General features: G+C 45.4%; 1 protein-coding gene across 1 annotated transcript in view; it reads left to right on the forward strand.

The window, feature by feature from the left end:
* NVL (nuclear VCP like) overlaps positions 1-24035 on the forward strand; it is an 88683-nt gene that overhangs the window by 38018 nt on the left and 26630 nt on the right. The window contains exons 17-18 of the mRNA XM_056132318.1: positions 2040-2159; positions 7871-7970. Coding sequence (XP_055988293.1) covers positions 2040-2159; positions 7871-7970 — 220 coding nt within the window. The remainder of the gene's footprint in view (positions 1-2039; positions 2160-7870; positions 7971-24035) is intronic.

The raw sequence follows: 24035 nt of genomic DNA on the forward strand, positions 1-24035 counted from the left end.
ATACGATTCCCGGGCATTTTTCTGAAGAATACAGATTCTATCAAAAAATGTAAGTGTGGTCTGGAGACTGCCTGGAATAAACAGTGATACTGAACACATCGCCGAGATTAACCTGGGCACAGTCCCACCCACCCCTCTCCCCAGAACATATGTGTATCTTTATGTTCATAGCATCACTATTCATAATAGCCAAGTCATAAAGACAATCTAAATACTTATCAGTAGATCACTAGATAGAGAAGTTGTGTTATACTTAATAGAATAGAACTCAGCTGAGGCTGGAGCCATAGCACAGCAGGTAGGGCGTTTGCCTTGCAAGCGGCTGACCTGGGTTCAATTCCCAGTGTCCCATATGATACCCCCAGCACCGCTATGAGTAATTCCTTAGTGCAGAGCCAGGAATAGTTCCTGAGCACCGCCGGGTATGACCAAAAAAAAAAAGAACAGTACTCAGCTGTTGCTCGAGCGGGCCCAGTAACGTCTCCATTGGAGACTTTGTTGTTACTGTGTCTGGCATATCGAATACTCTCGGTAGCTTGCCGGGCTCTCCGAGAGGGGCGGAGGAATCGAACTCGGGTCGGCCATGTTGGCCGCTTGTAAGGCGAACGCCCTACCCGTCGGGCTGGAGCGATAGCACAGCGGGTAGGGCGTTCGCCTTACAAGCGGCCAACATGGCCGACCCGAGTTCGATTCCTCCGCCCCTCTCGGAGAGCCCGGCAAGCTACCGAGAGTATTCGATATGCCAGACACAGTAACAACAAAGTCTCCAATGGAGATGTTACTGGGCCCGCTCGAGCAAATCAACGATCAACGGGAGGGCCTTTACCTTTACCTTTACCTTACTCAGCTGTTAAAATTAAATCTTGCTTTTTTTTCCAGCAACGTGAATGGAACTTTTAAGTGACTGTGCTAGGAAAAATCGGAAGGTGAAAAGACAAATACCGGATGCTTTCTTTCATGTGAAATATAAATAATAAGCTAGCACATTGTACTAAAAAAAAAACTCGTTGGCCAGCTGGCCAATGTATCCTTGTCCTGCAGAATGCTGGGTTCGGTCCCTGCCATCACCTGGACTCCTGAGCACCAGCAGGAGTAGCACCCAAGTACCACTAGGTGCGGCCCAGAAATAGAAATATGGGAGTAGGATAGCAAATTTGTTTTATGTACATTTAAAAGGAATGTAGAGGGGTAACATAACTATGTATCCAAACTGCAGAATCTGTAACACTGAAAGAGAAAGTCCAAACCAAAACCACCAAACTTAAAAATAAATGTGCCTGTCAAAGATGCAGGATGGGGTTGGTTGGGGGTGGAGACACAGTGGAGGGAAGTTGACACTGGTGTGGGCTTGGTGTTGGAACACAGGGTGCATAAACCTCAACCATGGATAACTTTGTAAATCAGTGTCTTCATAAAAAAAAATTTTTTTTTTAAATTCTATAGTTGAATGAAAATTCTTACTGGGTATTTCCTAGGAGTTACATTTATTCTAAATAATACATTAATTCTAAAATTCAGTAGAATTTGGGGATTATTTTTTAACCTAGAAAAGACTTTTCATTCCTTTTTAAAAAACTAGGATTTTTGTAATTTTATAATAGATTATATTATTACTTTGAGCCAACACAATGGACAGATACAGAAATGGGTGGACAGGAGTCTGCCCTGAGCACTGCTGGGTGTGGCCCCCACAACAAAGCAGAAATGGTTTGATGTGAGTAGATACATTTGGGTTGACCTATTACTTTTTTTTTTCTTTTTGGGTCACACCCAGCAATACTCAGGAGTTACTCCTAGTTGTGCACTCAGGAATACTTTTGGCGGTGCTTGGGGGAAACCATATGGGATGCTGGGAATCAAACCTGGGTCAACCGTGTGCAAGGCAAACGCCCTACCCGCTGTCCTGTCGCTCCAGTCCAACCTAATACTTTTTGACATACATTACTCTAGATCTGAGACACAGAACTTGGTTTGTTGTAATTTGGCCCAAACCCAACTGAACCATCTCTACACTCTCGTTTCCTTTTCGGGGTGTGCAGTACGTCGGGGAGAGTGAGCGAGCTGTGCGGCAGGTCTTTCAGCGGGCCAAGAACTCGGCGCCCTGTGTGATATTCTTCGATGAAGTGGACGCTCTGTGCCCTCGAAGGTCAGACCGCGAGGTAGGAGGATCAAGCTCTTGTAATGCCATGTGATTCTAGTGAAGCCAGATGTCTCTGTTTTTATTGACTTCAGGCAATAAGAGTGGGCCTCTTTTGGTTGGCCCAGCAGTGATAGTGCAGGCCTGAGGCTTGGACCTGGAAGTGCCCAGGCCATCAGGCCAGGCCAACACTTGGCAGTGCCAAGATGGGGGTTGGGCGAGCAGTGCTATGCCAGGGATTGAACATTGGCCCTTAAGCTGGGTCACACCATGGTCAAGCGTGAGGCCAGCTATCTCCCTTGCCCAATATAGTTTCTTGAGATGAAGAAAAGCTAGCATTTGAAATTGGCCTTGGGGTTAAATTTTTATTAACCCCTCTGGCCATTTTCTCTCTATCATTTTGGTTCCATATCTGACTCACATAAATAGTTGGAAATGGAAATAGTAGTTTTGAGTAATCAGGAGGGTTTTTTTGGGGGGGGGTCACACCCAGTGATGCTCAGGAGTTACTCTTCACTTTGCACTCAGGAATTGCTCTTGGCAGTGCTTGGGGGACCATATGGGATTCCAGGGATCGAGCCCAGGTTGGTCATATGCAAGACAAACACCCTACCTGCTATACTATTGCTCCAGCCCCAAGATTTTGTTTTTTTTAGGTTTTTTTTTTTTTCCTCCCCAGGTTTGTATTATTCTCCTCAAGTTCTCTTCAATTTAACAGGTTCTTAAGACAGGCCCAAATGTCATTTAAGGTGCCATATATCCTAAAGTTCATGTGGTATGCTTTCAGCCGTGACTCCAGTGCTCTAGGGAAGATGGATGCTTCGTCTCCATTGAGGACCCACTAGAGATGGTGGTTGCTCCAAGCTTCGTAGAAGTCTCAGTACAGTGAATGGAGAAACCTTTGTCGTCAGGAGTGCCATAGTTTAAGAGTGTAGAGCCCAGCAAAGCGTTCTATAAAGAGTATAGAACCACCTGCAGTAGCAGTGCAGGGAGTGAGTCGCTTGCCTTGCATGCGCCACCCCCTGTTCAAACCTAAACACTGCATATGGTTCCCGGACAGAAGCGATCCCTGACCACAGAGGCAGGAGTCCGTGCTGAGCACACTGGATGGGGCCCAAAAAACCAACAGAGCAGTATAGAAGCAGGGCCAGACAGAGAGCTCAGTGGGCTGGTTTTATGTGAGGAGAAACTTGGTTGGGTTCCTTGGACTTCATGTACTCCTCAGGCATACCCCGGAATGACCCTGATTATCAAGCCAGAAGTAGCCATGGGTCACTGTGCTAGATGGAGCCCAAAAAAAAGAAACACACCCCCCCCAAAAGAAAAAAGAAGGAAAGGAAACAAAGAATATGTAACCATTTTATTTTTGATTATTTATTTATTTTTGCTTTTTGGGTCACACTTGGCAATGTACAGGGGTTGCTCCTGGCTCATGCACTCAGGAATCACTCCTGGCAGTGCTCAGGGGACCATATGGGATGCTGGGAATCAAATCTGGTTCGACCTCGTGCAAGGCAAACACCAAACACCCTACCCGCTGTGCTATCACTTCAGCCCCATATGTAACCATTTAAAAGCAAGAAGAAAAGCTTAATGAAACATATTTCACAGAAGACTCAGGACCATGGAAATTCTCTGGCAGGGAATGTGTGTGAGAGCCTGGCTGCTCACCCATGCACCAGATAAAACAACAGAAAGCTGTACCCGTTAGGATTTTATTGAATAGTTATTTTGTGTGGGTATTCTTAGGTTGCTGAAACATTTATTTCATCAAATACTTCATCTTGCTTAAAATCTCCAGAAATATGCAAAAGTTGAAATAAAAGTTCATACCTGTGCAGAGAGGCAGGATTCGACCTGAGCACTGCTGGGTCACAAGCATGTCCCCAAGGCATGTCCCCCGTCTATAGGGGCTGGAGAGGTAGTTGACTAGCTAAGGTGCTTGTCTTGCATGCATCTGACCTGGCTTCAGTCCCCAAATCACATGCCATACCCCAAGCACTGCCAGGAGTGATTCCTGAGCACCAAGTCAGGAGTCGGCCCTGGGTACCACTGAGTGGTGTCGCCCAAAGGCAAAAAAACTACCAGTTACATAATTCCTACCAATGGAGGAGAAAAAGAACCTGTTCCCACATCTTTGTCAGCAGGGGCTAATACTGAACTTTCAATTTTTGTCAGTTTTATTGACAAAATATGCTGTTAAATTTTGGTATTCATGCCCCTAATTATTAGAGAGCAGTTTCATCTTAATGATAATTTGCATTTTATCATGTGTTTTTACTCTTTTTTTATTGAAACATGTTTCATTTTTATTGATTTATTGAAATTTTATGTGTAAAAGGAATTACTCTTTTTCCAGCTTTATGTGAAATATGTAATTTTACCAAGTAAAATCTATCATCCTCTTTCGATGTAATTTCTTAGTATATTTTTTTAATTTGTTGTTGTTATTGTTGTTTCTTAGCATTTTTAATTATTTAAAATTTATTACTATTATTATTTTTTTAATTTACGTTGGACTGGAGTGATAGCACTGTTGGTAGGGCATTTGCCTTACATGCGCCTGACCTGGGTTCAATTCCTCTGCCCCTCTCGGAGAGCCCGGCAAGCTACTGAGAGTATCCCATCCCCATGGCAAAGCCTGGCAAGCTACCTGTGGCATATTTGATATGCCAAAAACAGTAACAAGTCTCACAATGGAGATGTTATTGGTGCCCACTCAAGCAAATCAATGAACAATGGGAGGACAGTGCTACACTGCTATTTATGTTAATTGAGCCCAGCAAGTTACCGAGAGTATCTCACCCGCATGGCAAAGCCTGGCAAGCTACCCATGATGTATTCGATATGCCAAACACAGTAACACAATTGTCACAATGGAGACATTACTGGGCCCGCTCGAGCAAATCGATGAACAACGAGAGGACAGTGACAGTGACAGTGAGTCACTGTGAGATACAGTTACAAAGTTATTCATGATTTGGTTTCAGTCATTCAATGTTCCAGCACTTATCCTTTTTTGTTTTTTTTAATTTTATTGAATCACCGTGAGATAGTTATAAGCTTTCATGTTTGGGTTACAATCACACAGTGATCAAACACTCATCCCTCTACCAGTGCACATTCCCCACCATCCGGTATACCCTGGTATAGCCCCCTTTTCCACCCTTCCTCCGCCTCTGTGGCAGACATTATTCCCCATAATCTCTCTCTACTTTTGGGCATTATGGTTTGCAATACAGATCCTGAGAGGTTATCATGTTTGGTCCTCTGCTTTCTGCACACATCTCCCATCCCAACCGGTTCTTCCAGCCATCTTTTTCTTAGTGATCCCTTCTCTATTCCAGCTGCCTTCTCCCCTTTGCTCATGAGGCAGGCTTCCAGCTGTGGAACAATCTCTGTCCCATGTATGTACTGTCCTTAGGTGTCAGCCTCATGTCATGTTGTTTTATACTCCACAAATGAGTGCAGTCCTTCTGTGTCTGTCCCTCTCTTTCTGACTATTCATTTCACTTAGCTTGATACTCTCCAAGTCTATCCATTTATAAGCAAAGTTCATGACTTCATCTCTTTTGGCAGCTGCATAGTATTCCATTGTGTAGATGTACCAAAGTTTCTTTAACCAGTCATTTGTTCTAGGGCACTTGGGTTGTTTCCAGATTTTTGGCTATTGTGAACAGTGCTGCAATGAACATATAGGTACAGATGTCATTTCTGCTGTGCTTTTTTGCATCCTCAGGATATATTCCCAGAAGTGGTATTGCAGGGTCATATGGTAGCTCAATTTCTAGTTTTTGAAGGACTGTCCACATTGTTTTCCAGAAAGACTGGACTAGTGGGCATTCCCACCAACAGTGAAACAGTGTCCCTTTTTCCCCACATCCACGCCAGCACTGGTTGCTTTTGTTCTTTTGAATGTGACAGCGCCTGTCCTTTCACCATTGTATATTTCCCACCACCGGTATCCCCAGTCTTCCGCCTGCTCCCCCAGTCCCACCTTTCTGCCTCCATCGCAGGCTCTTTTCTCTCTCTCTCTTTCTCGCTCTCTCTCTCTCTCTCTTTCTCTCTCTCCCTCTCTTTTCCTCTCTCTCTCTTCTCTCTCTCTCTCCTCCTTTTCTCCATCTCTCTCCCCCTCTCCCTTTGTCTCTCTCTTTTTTCCTTTTGGGTCACACCCAGTGATGCTCAGGGGTTACTCCTGGCTCTGCACTCAAGAATTATTCTTAGTGGTGCTTGGAGGATCATATGGGATGCTGGGGATTGAACCTAGGTCGCTTACATGACAAACATCCTCCCCACTATGCTATTGCTCTGACCCCTGCTTCTCTCTCCCTCCCCCCCCCCCCGCCCCGATCCTCCCCCCCTTAGACATTATGGTTTGCAATACAGGTACTGCGAAGTAATTGTGTTTGTTTCTTTACCTGCTTTTAATACACAATTCTTATCCAGGTGATCATTTCCAGCTGTCTTTGTCTTAGTGATCCTTTCTCTATCCCAGCCTCTTGTGGCAAGCTTCCAACCGTGGACCAATCCTCCTGACCTTTGTTTCTGCTGTCTTTGGGTATTAGTCTCATATTATGATTTTTTATATCCCACAAATGAGTATAATCATTCTATGTCTATCCCTCTCTTTCTGACTCACTGCACTTAGCATGATACTCTCCATGTCCATCCATTTATAAGAGAATTTCATGACTTCTTTTTTTCCAGGACTTTTTTTCTTGGCGAGGTAGGATGATTTCTATTTACCCAATGCTTTTTTATTTCTTCGTCCTGGATTGTTCTTTTCATTTCCTAAAAGAGACATGTTAATACTTTGATTTCTCTTCAAATCAAAGAATCTTCTACCTTTTAGTAAAATAAAAACCAAAAATGTTTGCTGTAGGTAGCCAGGGAGGGAGCCCAAGGTGTACCAACTATTTTTGCTTAAGGGGGCCAGAGAGATTATCCAGAAGGTAGAGATAGTCCAGTGCACACAGTAGGTCTAGGTTTGATCCCTAGCACCTCATATGCTCTCCCAAGCCTTGCCAGGAGCTATCCCTGAGCACCCAGAAGAAGAACAAACAAAAGGAATTACTCAGATATATTATCTTGTACTTAAATATATGTGTGGAAGAAAAGCAGTTAATGACCAAAAGATCAGCACTCACTTTTCGTTTTTCCCATTGCATGTTTTCAAAATTCTCTGTGATGTGCCCTGTTTTTGCCAGCTCCCTGCAGCTGTCTCTTGATTGTTGCCCGAGAGAGCCATATGCTGTTCTGTATGCTCTGAGGATAAGAGAACCACCTTTTTTGTCCAGTGAGGAGCTCCTGCACATCTGATACCCTGGTGAATCTGGCCAGGCTTGCAAAAGCTGCATCTAGATTAGCCCACAGGGAAGTTCACTGTGGCTGTTAGGGCTTTGTGTAACTTGGTTGCATGGGACTTTTGGATCAGCTTGACATGAGCTTGAATTTCATCTCTTCCTTTAGCCATGAGACCTTGGACAAATAATTTGCCTCTTTTGGCTTTTGTTTCCTCACGGAAACTGAATAATAACAGGATTACTTTGAAAGCATGCTGTGGAAAATGCCTTTTGCATAACACTTGAATTTAATGATCTCAAAACAAAAAGTCTTCTCTTTTGACAAAAGCTTTCATTTATGTTGGAATTTTATTTTGTAAGGGAAAAGTTGGTGACATTTTCTTCTAAATTAGTAGCTGAAGGATCTGTGCTTACTCTTTTTTTCCTTCAGACAGGGGCAAGTGTGCGGGTGGTGAATCAGCTTCTCACAGAGATGGATGGTCTGGAAACGCGCCAGCAGGTGTTTATTATGGCAGCTACTAACAGGCCAGGTAAGAGCAAAGAACTGTTTTAGTCAAAATAGTTGAGTCCCAACGCTTCCGGCATCCAAATCCAATATGATGACTTACATCCTAGTAAAAGATTTGGTTTGAGAAGTCCGTTTTTGGTTTTGGTTTTTTGGGCCACACCTGGCGATGCTCAGGGCTTACTACTGGTGCTGCTCAGAGTATCATGTGGAATGCTGGGAATCGAACCCAGGTCAGCCACGTGCAAGGCCAGTGCCCTACCTAAAACTGTCCTAACTCTCTAGCCCTTGAGAAGTTCCTTTTTGGTTTATAATTTGAAATAAAGTCTTAGAAAGCTTTAATATAATCCATCCTAAAAATTGTCTTACTACTGCTTACTGTGGGATGGTTTTTCTCTGATGGTACTCAGAAAGGTGTTTTGTTGGCAGAGAAACTTTGTACATGTACCTTTGACTACAGATGCATTATCAGTATGTATGGTACTTTTTTTCTCAAGCTTTCAGGAAACAAGAACTGGACTCTTTAGATTCTGTTCTAGAGCCTTGTCTCTATAAGTACTAGTTTACACTAACTAGTACTTAATTCTTTACAAGCTTGGTACAGCAGGTAGGGTGCTGGCCTTGCATGCGGCCGACTTAGCTTCGATCCAGGGCACTGAATATAGTCCCTTGAGCCCTACCAGGATTGATTCCTGAGCGCAGAGCCAGGAGTAAGTCCTGAGTACTGCTGACTGTGACCTCCAGAGATAAGCAAAAATTCCTTACAAGCTTAGGTACTCTGTGAAGGATTAGAAAAATGCTCAAGACTTCCTAAGTGCTGAGGGTGGCTTTTATGTTGGATTCCTGGTTCTCTTCATATTTAATGCTTGGCCATATGAGCCAGTCTTGAAAAATTGCCCTCACATTGTTACTTGTGTTAATAATGTTTGCTAGCAGTGATCCAGTCCCTGAACTGATTCAATGAATTTTGCTCTTGTGAAGCTCATGTAGTTTTTCATATCTTGTAAAACTGTGGCAACAAAAACTTTCATGAATTATCCACCTTTCTCTTATTGTTTTTTAGTTTTCTTGAATGTTATTTTTTATTTTGTGGGGGAGGCTTTTTGGATCATACCTGGCACTCTTTAAGGGTTACTCCTGCCTCTGCACTTAGGGATCACTCCTAGCAGTGCTCGGGATGATATGGGATGCAAACTCCGTACCCACTGTACTGTTGCTCTGGCCTCCAGCCACCGTTCTCTTTTAACTGAGCAATGGAAACCACTTAATAATGATAAGAATACTGTTTCAGAATGATATGGAACTGGATTTGTGTCGTGACTACACCCTTCTAAGTCACTGTTCTGTTTCGACTCAGAATAACAGTGGAGTCACCGCTCATTCTCTCCTGACACTGACTCCGGAAGTGCTGTCACATCCTGCAAGTGGACGGGTCATTTCTCCACAGGACTGTCCCCATTTCAGACATGACCCTCACCTGAAGTCCCACACGCCTGCACTTGTGATCTCTCTGCTACAAAGCGGAGGGTTTCCATGACCCCGTGGGGTGCAGTGGCCAGTTCGGAGAACTCCCCCAAGATTGCCTGGGCACAGTGTGGGTGCAGGTGCTCTTTGACAAGGAGTCGGCCACCAACTCCCCACACATGAGTGTGTTTGTCAGCAGGTCTTGGCCTTAGGCTTGGGGACCCAGAGTTCTTATTGAATATTATTACATAACCGTCAGATTAGCACTATGGCTCTTAGGGCAGACTCCAGTTCTTCCTACTCCCAGAGTCCTGCCCTCTAATCACAAGATTGGTCTTTCTGCTGACCAGCCCCAACCCTGGGCTGTCTTGGGCTGCACATTGAATCAGCCCTTTAGCATAAAGACTTCATGCAGCTGGAAGCTTCCGGGGATTTTATCTTTGCAGGGTCAGGGCAAAGGCCAAATGTTACTCTCCCCTTTGCTCCCCCTCCCCTTCTTGCTGTTGCTGCAGTGACCAGGGTCATACAAACTTGGCTAAAGTGCTTGCACACTTGGTCACGGTGCTTGCCAGGAGTTGCATGCTTTACTTGTGCTGCACAGACTTGCTTGTGGTGTGCCAAGAGAGAGCACTGTGCGATGGCACCCAGAGCAGCCGGGCTCGCGTTCAGTGTGGGGCCGTGCTGAGGGCCATACTCCAGGGCAGCTGCTCTGCCACCGAGTTACCCCTGGCCCCCAGGTGTGCTCCATGTTGGGCTGCAGTCACCGTGTAAAGCATCGTCTTGCTCGCTGTCATTTCTTTTCTTTCTCAGTGCAGGTGACTGGGCCCAGGGCCTCGTGCGGGCAGTGCACAGGCTCTGTGGCCGAGCCCAGCTCTGCGCCTCATTTCTTCATCTATGAAGTTAAGTAATAAAGCCTATTTGGCGGGCTTGTCACAAAGGTTCAATTGATACTTTATGGCCTGGAGGAACCTCTTCTTGTGCATGGTCACAGGTTCAAATCCATGGTGCCCTACATGCCAATAAGAGTGGATCCTGGCAGATCTGTTGTCTTTGCTGCCTTGCATCACAAGCAGTTGTGGCCCGACTGTAGCCCTGGGGTTCATAAGTCCCACAGAAAGAGGTCCAACCTCTTGTCGAGCACCACAGCTCAAAAGATGTGTGAGCATCATGTCCATGAAGTGTGGTCCCCGGCAAGTATGCGTGCATGCGTGTGTGTGAACACCAATCAGAACAGCCTCTATTCAGTGTGCAGGACCCTGTGAACACCCCTCGTTGGGCACCGAGGCTGTGGAGTGAGCCCTGCACTCACACATGCCATCTCCAGGAAGCACCACGGCCAAAGCGTCGTGCAGTCCCTGGCCATCATAGGCACAGCAAGGGCAGGGTTGGAGGTTTGAGGTTACCGAACAGAGGCCAAAAAGGGAAACATTCCAGAGATCATGTTGTTTTAAAGTAGAAGTTCCTAGTGTAGCTGCCAACTGTACGGCAAGTTGCTGTTTAACAATAATGACTGCCATGAGCACTTAGATGCTATTGCATGTAATAGTAGGGGGTGGACAAAATGTCAGGATTGCTCTAGGAGAAAATTGAAACATATTTCACGTCTGTATAGAATTACGTTAAGCAAAGTTGATTATAAGCATTTGCCTTTAATCCTGTGGTGATTTCTCATATCTTTCAATGTACTTATTATTTTTTCATGTTTGTTTATTGTAAATACGTTTAATTTGGGGACTGGGGTGGCACACTCAGCAATGCTCAGGGCTTTTCCTGCTTCTGCACTTAGGTATCACTCCACCACATTCAAGGCAAGGGCCGACTTGCTATACTACCTCTGCAGCCCCCAAGTACTCAGTTATTATCAGTAGATTAGAAAATAGTAGAACCTGGGGATGAAGAGATATACAGCAGGTGAGGTGTTTGCCTGCATACAGCTGACATAGGTTCAAAACCCGGCATCCCATATGGTTCTCTGAGCACTGCCAGGAGTGATCCCTGATCATCACCAGATATGAACCAGAGAAGAAGAAAGGAAAGAAGGAAAAGAAACATTTAAGATTTTACTTAAATGTTTCCTTCAAAGCCTTCCAGGTATATTTATTAGCTTTCCCTCTATCTTTGGGCTGGAGCGATTACAGAGCAGTAGGGTGTTTGCCTTGCACGCAGCCGAATGGCCGAGCTGAGTTGGATTCTTCCGCCCCTCTCGGAGAGCCGGGCAAACTGCCGAGAGTATCTCGCCCTTATGGCAAAGCCTGGCAAGCTACCCGTGATGTATTCAATAGGCCAAACACAGTAACAGCAAGTCTCATGATGGAGATGTTACTGGGCCCGCTCGAGCAAGCAAATTGATGAACAACGGGAGGTCACTCTGTCTTTGAACTTGTTTCAGATTCTCCCTATTCTTAGTTGTGAAAATTAGAACTAATTGTCATAGCCCATTTTGACTTTAGTCAGTGGTAAGAATGGCAGATGTGGAGTATAGTACAGGGGCTATTTGCACCATGGGACCTTTGCACCATGCAGCTGATGCAGGACTTATCCCCATTACCACATGCTCCCTCAGGCTCTGCAGGGAGTGACTCCCTTGAGCACAGAGCCAGGAGTAGCCCCCAAGCACCTCCATGTGTGGTCCCCTCCCTGCATTCAGTATAAAAGACAGCAAATGTAGCACCTGTGTTTTATTTGTTTTTGTGGCAGAGCATGATCTTTGGGCCATACCCACCCCGTTTTCCGTCCATAATGAGCTTATTTATTGCATTGATAACCTACCTAAATTAAAAAAATAGAAGTGTTTTATGGGCCGGAGAGATAGTACAGTGTGTAAGGCACTGGCTCTGCGTGTGTCTGACCTGGATTTGATCCAGCATCTTATATGGTCCCCAAGCTCCTCCAGGAGTGATCCCTTTGCAGAGAGCCAGGAGTGGCCCCTGAGCACCACCGACTGTGGGCTACACTGCATCCCTACCTACAAAAAAGTTAAGTGTTCTGCATTTTTGTCAGTTGCATGCATTTTTATCTAGTTGTTCTTTGCTGCTGTACTCGATCCCATAGTATTCTGGTTTGGTTGTTTCTTACTTGTTAGTCCTTACTAAGAAATTCCTTTTTCATGGGGGCTGCTAGAGGAATAGCACAGCGGGTAGGGCGTTTGCCTTGCACGCGGCCGACCCAGGTTCGATTCCCAGCCTCCCATATGGTCCCCTGAGCACCGCCAGGAGTAATTCCCGAGTACAGAGCCTGGAGTAACCCCTTTGCATCTCCGGGTGTGACCCAAAAAGAAAATAATATAATAATAATAATAAATTCCAAAAAAAAAAAGAAAAGAAATTCCTTCTGTGGCTGGAGCAATAGTACAGTGGGTAAGGTGTTCATTTACCTTGGCATACGGCCGGCTTGAGTTCAATCCCTGGACCCCGTAAGTTGTCGTGTGTGTGTCCCCCCTCCCCCCAACATCATCAAGACTGATCCTTATGCAGAGCCAGGACTAAGCCCTGTGCATCACTGGGTGTGGCCCAAAGGCCAAAAGAGAAATTCTTTCTTATCTGATCTCCTAGCTGTTGATGTCTCAGGGTGCTTAGTGACTTCAACTTGTCGTTTTTGCTTTGCTCAGTTTTGTAGGTCGGGAATTCAGGCAGAACTTGTTCGGGTGCTTCATCTCTGACTCACGAACTGCAGGATCCACTTCAGGTTGGCTTCCTGACTCGTGTGCCTGCTGCCTGAGTGCTCCCTGGGCTCTTCCCCACTCTCTCTCTCTAGTTGTCATCTGCCAAGGCCTCTCCTTGTGACTCAGCTTCTACTATTTAGGTTATCTGAGCCCCCCACCCCTCCCATGACGAAATGCCATAAAGCGATTCTAATATAAATCCCAGCCGATTGTTTGGTGGAATTGATGAATGTTTCTAGAGAAAGACAAGTGTCACTGACAAAACCAACACTTGTGTTGAAGGAGAGCAGAGTTGACAGACTGTCTTTACCACACTACTGCTAAGCTGTAGTCAGAGTGGTGTTGGTGAAAGAACAAGAGAAATGTATGGTCAAAACGGAGGCCCCACTGGAGCCACAGATACAGTATTGAGTGAATGTAGAGTTGAGTGAACGTAGGTAATTCAAGGAGAAAGATAGTTTTCAGCAACTGCCAGATCAACTGCCGCTTCACTGGGTGATTATAAACTCATGTTGTTTACCTGCAAAAAGCAATGGAGAATTAAGAGCTTGCCTTGCATGTCGCCAACCCAATTCAACCTCCAGTTCCCCCAACTACCTATAGGGTCCCCTTAGCTCTGCCAGGAATGATCCCTGAGCAAAGCCAGGAGTAAGCCCTGCGCTTACTTTTGGGTTGGTTGTGTCCCCAACCCCCCTCCCCCAGACTCTAGACACGGACTTTGTATCTTTCACAAATATTAACTCAAAGTGCCCTAAAGCCACAAACTAGAAGATAACAGGAAGTGTCCCTAACAGTGGGTTTGCTAATAGTTATTTAAATCAGTGCAAGCATAATACATGGAAGAAAGAAATTGTTTTGTTTGTTGAGGGTTTTTTGGTGCCACAGCTGGTGGTACAAGGATGGTGGGGTGTGCGCGCTGCCTTCAGCTCTGTGCTGGGTGGTGCTGGGGGCTGTATGATGCAGGGTCCTTCCAGTCCCAGGCCACTTCCTGCAAAGCATGCTTTGCTCATGCTCTCTCCTAGTGGGAAAGTTGTTTTGTTGAATTTCATTACAATGAAACTTTTGCCCTATGAAAGTCCTGGTTAAGGTGGAGAAAAGATAAGCCATAGGAATCCTGTTTAGGGGACCCCTTTGTATACTGGGAGAGACTTCCTGCCCTTTTCTAATCTCTGAAATAAAATCTCTTTTTCAATAATAATAATTGTAGGATAACACTCTTTTGTCCTTCCTCAGGTAGCTTAGGTTTGTCAGGTCACACCCATCTAAAGAACACTGAACTTGTAAGCAATGTCCTTTCTGTGTGGACACAAGAAGACAGTTAATATTATGCTTTGTAACTTGGGAGTTGATTGACTCCGAATAATATTTACTCCTGGGCATCTGATTTCTTGACTCAGTTGCCCTTAGTTCCTAGCACCCCAAAAGCAGGGTCCCGACGAGGGACTGAATGGACCCAGGGCAAGCAGTGAGCTACCCTGGCATCGAAATGGGCCAGGCCAAAGAGCCACGATACTCAACTATAAGTTGAGGGCATGATCATGGACAAATGCTGTCATGATCCAAAAGTAAGTAACGACGAGACTAGGACCCTGCTGGAGCTAGGAAGATTAACCTGGCCTGAGGACTGCGAAATGTATAGTGAGATGTTCTCAGGAAGAACCAAACTAAATTTATATCTCTTACTGTGCTCATACAGAATGACATTGCTAGAAATATTAGAAGTAGATTTATTACAACTATTTAAGTAGATTAACTAACTGAAGGAAGAACACACCCTTGTTGGGATCCCACCCTTGGGTGGATCTCCTAGTAATCTGAAGTAATCTCTGTAGATGAGATTTTATCCTTGAGTTAATCTCCTGGAGGAGTGGTCTTACCTCTCTTTGTTGATTCGTCAGTATTCAACCCACCTTTATGTCACCGCCTTATGTGACTGCTATATAAACTAAGACGTAAGCTCGGAAAAGGGGTCAGAAGCGAGAGAGCTCGGGCTCCAGAGATCCAGAGTCAGAGCCAGAAGGAGAGAGTTTCCAAGACTGGGGCCCAGGAGAGAAGGAGGCAGAGAAAGACAGGAGTGAAGAGGATCGGAATAAACTACTATTGATATAGACCGGCCTGGCCCCCGTTTTTTCTTCCGTCTGCCCTTGGCCAACAGCCGTTCCGATCCAGGCCACACACAGTGGCTTAAGAGCACCGAACGCAGGCGGTGAAACAGTGCCATCCAGTGAGCCCGTGAACATACAACCTTCGGTATGATAAGATTTTACAAATAATAATAGTAATAAGCAAAATAATAATAATAGTAATAAGCTCCAAGAGCATATGTCTAAAACCCAGCTGTCAATCACTTTGTAAATGACAGTTCTTTAATAAAATTTAAAAAAAATTTTAGAGCTCCCAATTGGAGGTTAATATTTGGAGAACACTTGTGGAAAGGACTGTGCGGTAGACTGAATGTCTGTTTCCCTGAGTTCTCTGTTTGAAACCCGTGTTGTCACATTAGGGGTGGAGTCTCTGGGAATTAGTTTGTTCGTAAATGTGGGGTCTCGTGACAGGATTGGTTCCCTCCTGTAGAGTGGCAACCTCAGAGCCCTGCCTTCAACTCTTCCTGCTGAGCAAAGTTACATGTTGGCAGGGATAGTGATCATGGCTCGGAAGGTTGGGGCACCTGCTTCGCCTGCAGGCATCCACTGAGCTCCAGCCACTTGATGGCCCTTTAAGACACGGCACAGGTGGGCACACAGTCCCTGAAGCAGGAGAGGGTTTCACTGGCTCCCCAGGCATAAACAGCGTCCAGGATCCTGAAAAAGAAAGGTGTCTGTTAAGCCCACCCAATCTGTGGTATTCTTATTTTGGGGGTCACATCCTGCAGAGCTCAGGGCTTACTCTTGCCTCTACACTCAGGGATCACTTCTGGCAGCGCCCAGGGGGCCGTATGGGGAACAGGTGTGTAGCCCTCGTTAGCCATGTGTAAGGCAAATGCTCCCCCCTGGTACTATCGCTCCGTCCCCTGTGGTGCTTTGTTAGAGTGGACTGCAATGGCCTAAGGTCAGCTGGTATCTGAAATACACAAGGAACTCTTAAAGCTCAGCAGTGAGAAAACAGGAGAAGGGCTGAGGGTCTGTCTAAACAGACACCTCACCGAAGAAGTACACAGAAGGAAGGAAGCACACAGAAAGTTCCCTGATGCAGCGCATCACCAGGAGGTGGAAACAAGTAGGTACTGCTCTGAAGCCACAAGAACCCAGCAGGCAGCCTGCATGATAGCGCCAGGGTCTGCCCTGCGCTACGAGGTGCTGGTGGAAGTAGAGTCGTTCAGAAGACACTCAGGCACGGGGCTAGGAGTGCTCATGCTTTTCATTTGGTCTTTTCATTATACTTGTTAATTTATCTGTTTTCTCTTTTCAGTTCTGTTGGGTTGTTAATACAGTTTGCAATTCTGTTGTGCCGGCACATTTAGAACTGATTTCTTGGGGCCAGATAGATAGATAGTACAGCAGGCAGGGCACTTGTCTTGCATGCGGTCAACCCAGGTGTGATCCTCAGCACCACTAACGTTCCCCTGAGCACCAGTGGGCGTGGCCCATTAAAAAGAAGCTAGGATTGGCTTTTTGGACACTGGGGCTGGGCCTCAGTAGTAGAGTGCCTGCCTTGCATGTGTGAAACCCCGAGTTTGATTCCTGGCACCACCACACAAAAAAAAGTGAACCTCATTTAAAAAAAAAAAAACTGACCTCGTGGCCAATGTTTGTTCATATCATTACATTATGTTTTTCTCTGTCTCATACAACTTCCTTTCCTCTGAAATCTCTTTTATTTGCTGTTTATGTAGCCATTCCTGCTTTCTTTTGATTAATGTTTGCACGTGGTCGACCCTGCAGACTGGAGTTTGATTCCTTCGCCCCTCTCGGAGAGCCCGGCAAGCTACCGAGAGTATCTCACCAAAGACAGTAACAACAAGCTTCACAATGGAGATGTAAATTGGTGAACAATGGGAGGATAGTGCTACGATGTTTGCATGGTATATCTTTTTCTGTCCATTTACTATAAACTTACTATTTGTATCTTGAAAACATATAGTTGGATCAGCTTGAAAATCTCCTCTGCTAGTTTCTTTTAAAGGGCTCCCCGCTCCCCCCCCCCCGCCCCCCCCCAGTTTAGGGCCACACTTGGCAGTGCCCAGTGGCTGCTCCTGGCTCAGTGCTGCTCCTTGTTGCTCAGGGGACCATAGGAGAATCAAACCCAGCTGCCTACACACAAAGCATATGCTCCAACCCACAGAACTCTCCAGTCCCATTTCCTATTTGGGTTTTGTTTGGGGGCTGCACCTGGTTCTTCTCAGGACCTGACTCTACACTTAGGGATCATTCCTGGCATACCAGGGGACCAAATGGGGTGCTGAGCATCGAACCTGGTCATCTGTATGCAAGGCAAACACCCTGCCTGCTGTACTATCTCTCTGATCCTCCATTCCCTGTTTTTAAATTGAATATTTAGGCCATTTGCTTAGCACAGCGGTAGGGCGTTTGCCTTACAAGCGGCCAACAGGGCTGACCCGAGTTCGATTCCTCCGCCCCTCTTGGAGAGCCCAGCAAGCTACCTAGAGTAACTCGCCCGCATGGCAGAGCCAGGCAAGCTACCCGTGACGTATTCGATATGCCAAACATAGTAACCACAGGTCTCATGATGGAGATATTACTGGGCCCGCTTGAGCAAATCGATGAAAAACGGGAGGACCGTGACTTCAAGTAGTTTCAATTTATTTTTTATTTATTTATTTTTTTGCTTTTTGGGTCACACCCGGCAATGCACAGGGGTTACTCCTGGCTCATGCACTCAGGAATTACCCCTGGCAGTGCCCAGGTGACCATATGGGATAATGGGAATCGAACCCTGGTTGGCCGCGTGCAAGGCAAACACCCTACCCGCTGTGCTATCACTCCAGCTCCAATTTATATTTTAATATATTAGAACTCGTACATTTTTCTGTAACTGATGTGAATGATTTTCGTTCTGTTGTGTGGGGGACGCACACCAGTTGGTACTCAGATCTTACTCCCGGCACTGTGCTCACATGGTCCTCCGCCCCTTTTGGAGAGCCCGGCAAGCTCACCCCAGGGCCACATGCTGCTGTGCTGGGGATTAAAACTGAAAGTGAATTGGATTGTCTTCAGGCAAGGCAACTGCCTTACCCTCTGTACAGTCACCCCTTCCTGCCACCACTCACTTGCTGTACTATTGTACCATTTCTCCTCTTCCAACCCAGCCCCCCTCCCACTTTTTTTTTTTTTTTGCTTTTTGCATTACACCCAGCAATGCTCAAGGGTTACTCCTGGCTCTGTACTCAGAAATTACTCCTAGCGGTACTTGGGGAACCGTATGGGATATAAGGGATTGGGCCCAAGTCAGCCTTGTGCAAGAACAGACGCCCTATCTACTCTGGCCCCTCCACCCCCTTTTTAAAAATTGAGCTGTTTTTTTGTTTGTTTGTTTTTAATTGTATCTCTTCATAACTTTTGGGTTTTTTTTCTGATAGTGTATTTTATATACATAACATCACAGTTTATTATTTCATCAGTTCATGTGAAGGGTGGAAAAGTTTCTGCTTTAAGTCTTTCCTTTTTTATTTTTATTTTTATTTTTGGTGGTGCTGAAACGCAGACCCAGGATGTCACTTTGCTTCGACTCTTTGTGAAATTGTGTTTACTGCTGAGCTGTGTCCCTTGCACCCTTTATGTTTCTTTACTCTTCCCCCTTTATTCTATACTTGTCTTAAATCTCCCTCTCCATCTTTTAAGAAGCACCTAAGACAGTGTTGCCCGTGTTGCTTCAGCTGTGGGCAGAGTGGAGTTGGAGTGGAACCCGGGTTTTTGACCAGGCTTCAGCCCTCAGCCGAGCTCTAGGGGTCATGCGTGCCTAGGCTCAAACCAGGCCCTCCACATACAAATTCTGCACTGTCATTCAGACCTCCATAAAACATGATTTTTGTTTGTTTGGAGTCCACTCCTGGCAGTGTTCAGGGCCTACTCCTGGCAGGCTCGAGGAACCATATCAGATGCTGGGGATTGAACCCAGGTCGGCTACATGCAAGGCCAATGCCCTACCTGCTGTGCTACCTATCCCTCTGGCCCCACATATAAAGCATAATTTTATTTTTTTTAGTTTTATTATAAGTTTGTAAAGTAGTTCACAATATTTGATTACATTTAATAATGTTGTTAAGGGTTGAACCTGTGTGCTTATGTGTGTGTGTGTGTGTGTGTGTGTGAGAGAGAGAGAGTGTGTGAGTGTGTCTATAAAAATGTATTTCCCTCTAAGATTGGTTGCCTACTACTTTAAACCCCGTCAAATGTGGTGCACTGCTCTTAAGAGTTTGAGTGGTATGAGGTATGAGATGTCGGTCCAGGGATAAGTTTACTTGTGGGTGAGGCTCAGCCTGAGCATGGCGGTGGTTGAGTTCTGGAGGTTTTCATTTGCTGGAGCTGGGTCCCTTGTGGCGGGGAGGGGCCTCACCCACCCCCCCTCTGGATTGCCCCCAATGGAACAGCCTGCTGCGGGAGTCCGGCAGCGGCATGGCTATGGCATTGTCGTTGTATGCTCTCTTCCGAGAGAGGACAATGAATCTCTGGATCGTGGCTGTTGATGAGATTGTCTGGCGCCAGTCACACCCACAAGCCACTTCTGACTTCCAAGTTGCCAGAAATGTGTGTGTGTGGGGGGGGGGGGGGGGGCGGGCATGGGCAGAGGTCACCCATTCCCAGTTCTGTTGAACCCAGAGTTTTCAGTCACCAGTCCCTCATACCTGGGTTTTCTGCAGATTCACTTGTGGGTGAGGCTCGGCCTGAGTGTTAAAACATAATTTTAAAACCTCAAGTAGAGAAGAAAATTTTATTTTGTTTACCCAGATTTCTACTCCTTCCATTGTTATGTTTCATTTTTCCTAATATTCCAAAAATTTTTTCTTCCCCCCCATTTTAGTTTCAAGAACTTTCTTTTGAACAATTCTTTTAAGTTCATTTGGCTTGTCTCACATTTTCTTAGTGTTCATTCAACTGAAAATCTCTTGATTTCATATTCATCCCTAGAGTATGTCATTGCTAAGTACAGAATTCTGCATTGGCAGGTCTTTCGGTATTGAAAAATGTGCACTTCCTTCTTGCCTCCCTGGTTGTTGAAGACAAGCTATTTGTCTTCAGGTGCCACTTCTGTGAATATAGGGTGTTGGTCCGCAATACTTTTAAGATTTCTTGGTTTGTGGAACACACTCTGCAGTGCTCAGGCTTGACTCATAGCTCTGCACTCAGGGATCACCCCTGGTAGGCTCAGGGGACCATGTGGGGAGCCCTGGATCAAACCCAAATTAGCCAAATGCAAGACCTTACCCACTGTACTATCTTTCTGATCCCTCAAGATTTTTTCCCCCCTGATCTTTAGTTTTCAGAAATTCAGATTTACCTTAAGTGAACTTTTTTGAAATTTTCATTTGTCCCAGGTGAACTTTTTCTATTCATTCTCTTTCTTGAATCTACAGTTTTATGTCTTGCATGTTGGAGACCACTTCAGCCATTAGTTTTTTGAAACTCTGGCCCCATGACTTTGCTTCTGTAAACACTCCCTGGGTGGAGAGAAGCCTCGTGGCTCTTAGGCAAGAACATCCATCATCTGCCCATCAGGCCCCCACTAGCTCCATCTTTGCTAAGAGGGCGAGAGGCACTTGTTGGAGTCCCATGACGCCAAGCGTGGGCCTCTGGATTCCCAGGCTGAGAGGGAAGTCCCTCTCAGTGGGGGTGGGACTGTCTCTTTACTGCCCGACAGGGGTAGAAGCCTAGTGGACACGCTTGACCTTTGCAGGCCCTGGTGGTGCTGAGGCCACTGTTGTTTTCTGTGTTGTTTGGAGTGTTGCAGGTACCCACTAAACAGTTTTCTGTCTTACAAGTTTCCCCATTCCTGGTCCTTTAGGCAAAGCAAATATTTCTGGCTGGCCTGACCTGTCTGCCCCAGTTATTTCGAGGCTCTGACTTCCCCACCACCGTCCGGGTAGGGCACATAAAGTTAAGATCCAGGGCGCTCATCTCAGTCTTCTGTTTGTTGGTTCCTGCTGTCTGTAACTGTTTTCCTTGTTTTCTCCTGCTTTTAGTGTCATCTTAAGTGTGATATGTAGTATTTGGGGTTTTGGTGGTTTTTAGTGGGGAAATTCGGGGAAGGAAGCATGTGCTTCATCTGGTCCCAGTAGCAGAGGTGCTAATTTGGGGAAAGGGGTTTATGAGTACTGATTAATGAAGCAAGAGTGGAAACGGTTACTTTTTCTGTTTGGGGGGCCACACCCAACAGTGTGATACCTACTTCTAACTTACAGCTGTGCTCAGAATGAACCTGGGTGTCCTGTGTGCAAAGCATAACCTCCTGCTGGCTTGGAAGCTGGTGTTCTTTTTCTTTTTTGTAAGGATTAGGGGATGCAGGGGGATGATTTGAGGCTACACCTTAACTGCTGTCTCTGCACCGAGGAATTGCTCCTAGACGGGGGACCATATGGGGTTCCAGGGATCAAACCTAGGTCAGCCGCATGCAAGGCAAGCGCCCTACCTACCATAATATCTCTCTAGGCTAGAAGCAGGTGTGCTTAACCTGGATGATTTATGGCTTGAATTTCAGGTTTCTGTTTAAAAAAAAATGGAAGACAGTATACATTTTAGCGATCCCTCTTTGAAGTGTAGCATATCCTTGAATGATGAATGTTGGCAGCAAGCCAGGGTCATTTCAGCAGTATCTTCAACTCTCTCCAGTAGAAATCAGAGGTTTTTCTGTATTGCTGTAATTGCGGGCTAGAGCGATAGCACAGCGGGTGGGGTGTTTGTCTTCTATGGGGCCGGCCCAGCCAACTCCGATTTGATTCCTCCGCCCCTCTCGGAGAGCCCGGCAAACTGCTGAGAGTATTTTGCCCACACGGCAAAGCCTGGCAAGCTACCTGTGACATATTCGATATGCCAAACACAGTCACAACAAGTCTCACAATGGAGACGTTACTGGGCCCACTCGAGCAAATTGATGACTTGTTACTGTTTTTGGCATATCAAATACACCACGGGTAGTTTACCAGGCTCAGCCATGCGGGCGGGATACTCTCAGTAGCTTGCCAGACTCTCCAGGGAATTGATCCTGGGTCAGCCGTGTGCAAGCAAACGCCCTACCTGCTGTGCTATCGCTCCAGCCCATCTTCTTTGTATTCTCATAGAATTTATTTTGGGTGGGATTGGGGGTAGCCACACCTTGGCAGTGCCAGGATGGACCTTATAATTTTGCATAGGGTAAGTGCTTCACTTCAGCTCCATCACATAAATTTTCTTTTCTTTGTAAAGTAAAATTGCTTATTTGTTTAGGGGCCACACCTGGTGGTGAACAGGGCTTAGTCCTGACTCTATACTCTTGGGATCACTCTTGGGCAGGACTCAGGGGAATATATGGACTATGAGGGAATTGAACTTTGGGTTGACCATAAAAGCAAGGGAAATGCTTTTTGGACCTTAAAATAGTTTTATTTAAAGAAACTCAGTGAAATGTGAAGGAAAGAGAGTTACCTAGATACATATGTTCACAGAATTTCTTGGCAGATCTTCTAAGCTCATAGTTCCATTGTCCAGGGGAGGACTGAAGTGGTCTTGGTAAAAGTGGTCAGTGTAGAGCTTTGGGATATATTTTAAAGGTGAGCTCAATCAGATTTGCTGGAATTCAATGAGGCATGGAAGAAATATAATGAACAAGGGTATTGCTATTTTTCTCACCTAAAAAACTAAGCAAAAGGTTTTGCAGTTGACTGAGAAAGTGCTTGGAAAAAAGTAGTTTTCTTTCAGAACAAAGAAAGCAAAGTAAACTTAACTTTATTTTCTGTGCAGTTCTGTACTATTTAAACTCATCAGTAATAGCAAACAGGTTGTTGAGGCTTTTGCTTAATGTTTAACCTTGCTAGAGCTTCCATCCACCATATGAGGAAGGCAGCTTTATATACACATATTATTGTGACAAAAACTGGAGGTCAGATCATTGAGGTTAAATTACTTGCTCAGAGATACATGACTAATAAGTAGTGAAACATAGATTTGGATCTCAGCCTCTCTGGTTCCAAAAAATCCTAATTGTATCGCATTTGTTTTCTAACCACTGTAATAAGTACATCCTGTGTTATATCATTTAATCATGATAGTAAATCTCCGAAGTAAGCCCTAATTACTCTGTATCCCATAAGATAATTGGCTGGTTGCTTTGTAGGCCTCTGATATAAACAGGTTTTATTTCAGGACTTGCCTTTACCGCTAGCCTTCCTCCCTCATCTCCTGTCTAATCAAACATTTCTCACTTGGCTTGTTCCCTCATTTTCCTAGAACTCAAGTAGGAAGAGAACTTTTTCAGTGTTCTCAGGGACTCAGGGAACCACTTGTGCCAGATCCGCTACATTCTAAGCAAGTATCCTACCCACCATAATCTCTCTCCAACCTCTTAAAGTTACTGTATTTTTAATGTCCTTCTCTCAGTCTTCATCATTGATTGGTAGCCCCCTTAAGTGTTAAGAGTTACACTCTGTTTTGGAAGTAAACCACTTCCCTGTGCTCAACCAGAGAAGGATAATGACTTCTTACAAATGATACCTTGTCCACTGACTTTAAGTCTCTTTTACACATTTTGTGTTCTTAACTTCAAATAGTAACTCCTGGAAAAGAATATAGTTGAGTTGCTTTAAAAAGAAACAAACAAACAAACAAAAAAAAAAAACCTGTGGGCCAGAGCAATAGTAGAGCGGATAGGGTGTTTGCCTTGCACATGGCGACCTGAGTTCAATCCCCAGCATCCCATAGGATCCCCCGATCACTGCCAGGAGTAATTTCTGTGCAGAGCCAGAAGTAACCACCTGAGCACGTTGGGTGTGGCCCAAAAAAAAATTTAAAAAAAAAGCAGTGTAATACAGACAATTAC

This window comes from Sorex fumeus, unplaced genomic scaffold, assembly GCF_029834395.1.
Source record: "Sorex fumeus unplaced genomic scaffold, SorFum_2.1 ptg000007l, whole genome shotgun sequence".
NCBI lineage: Eukaryota > Metazoa > Chordata > Mammalia > Eulipotyphla > Soricidae > Sorex > Sorex fumeus.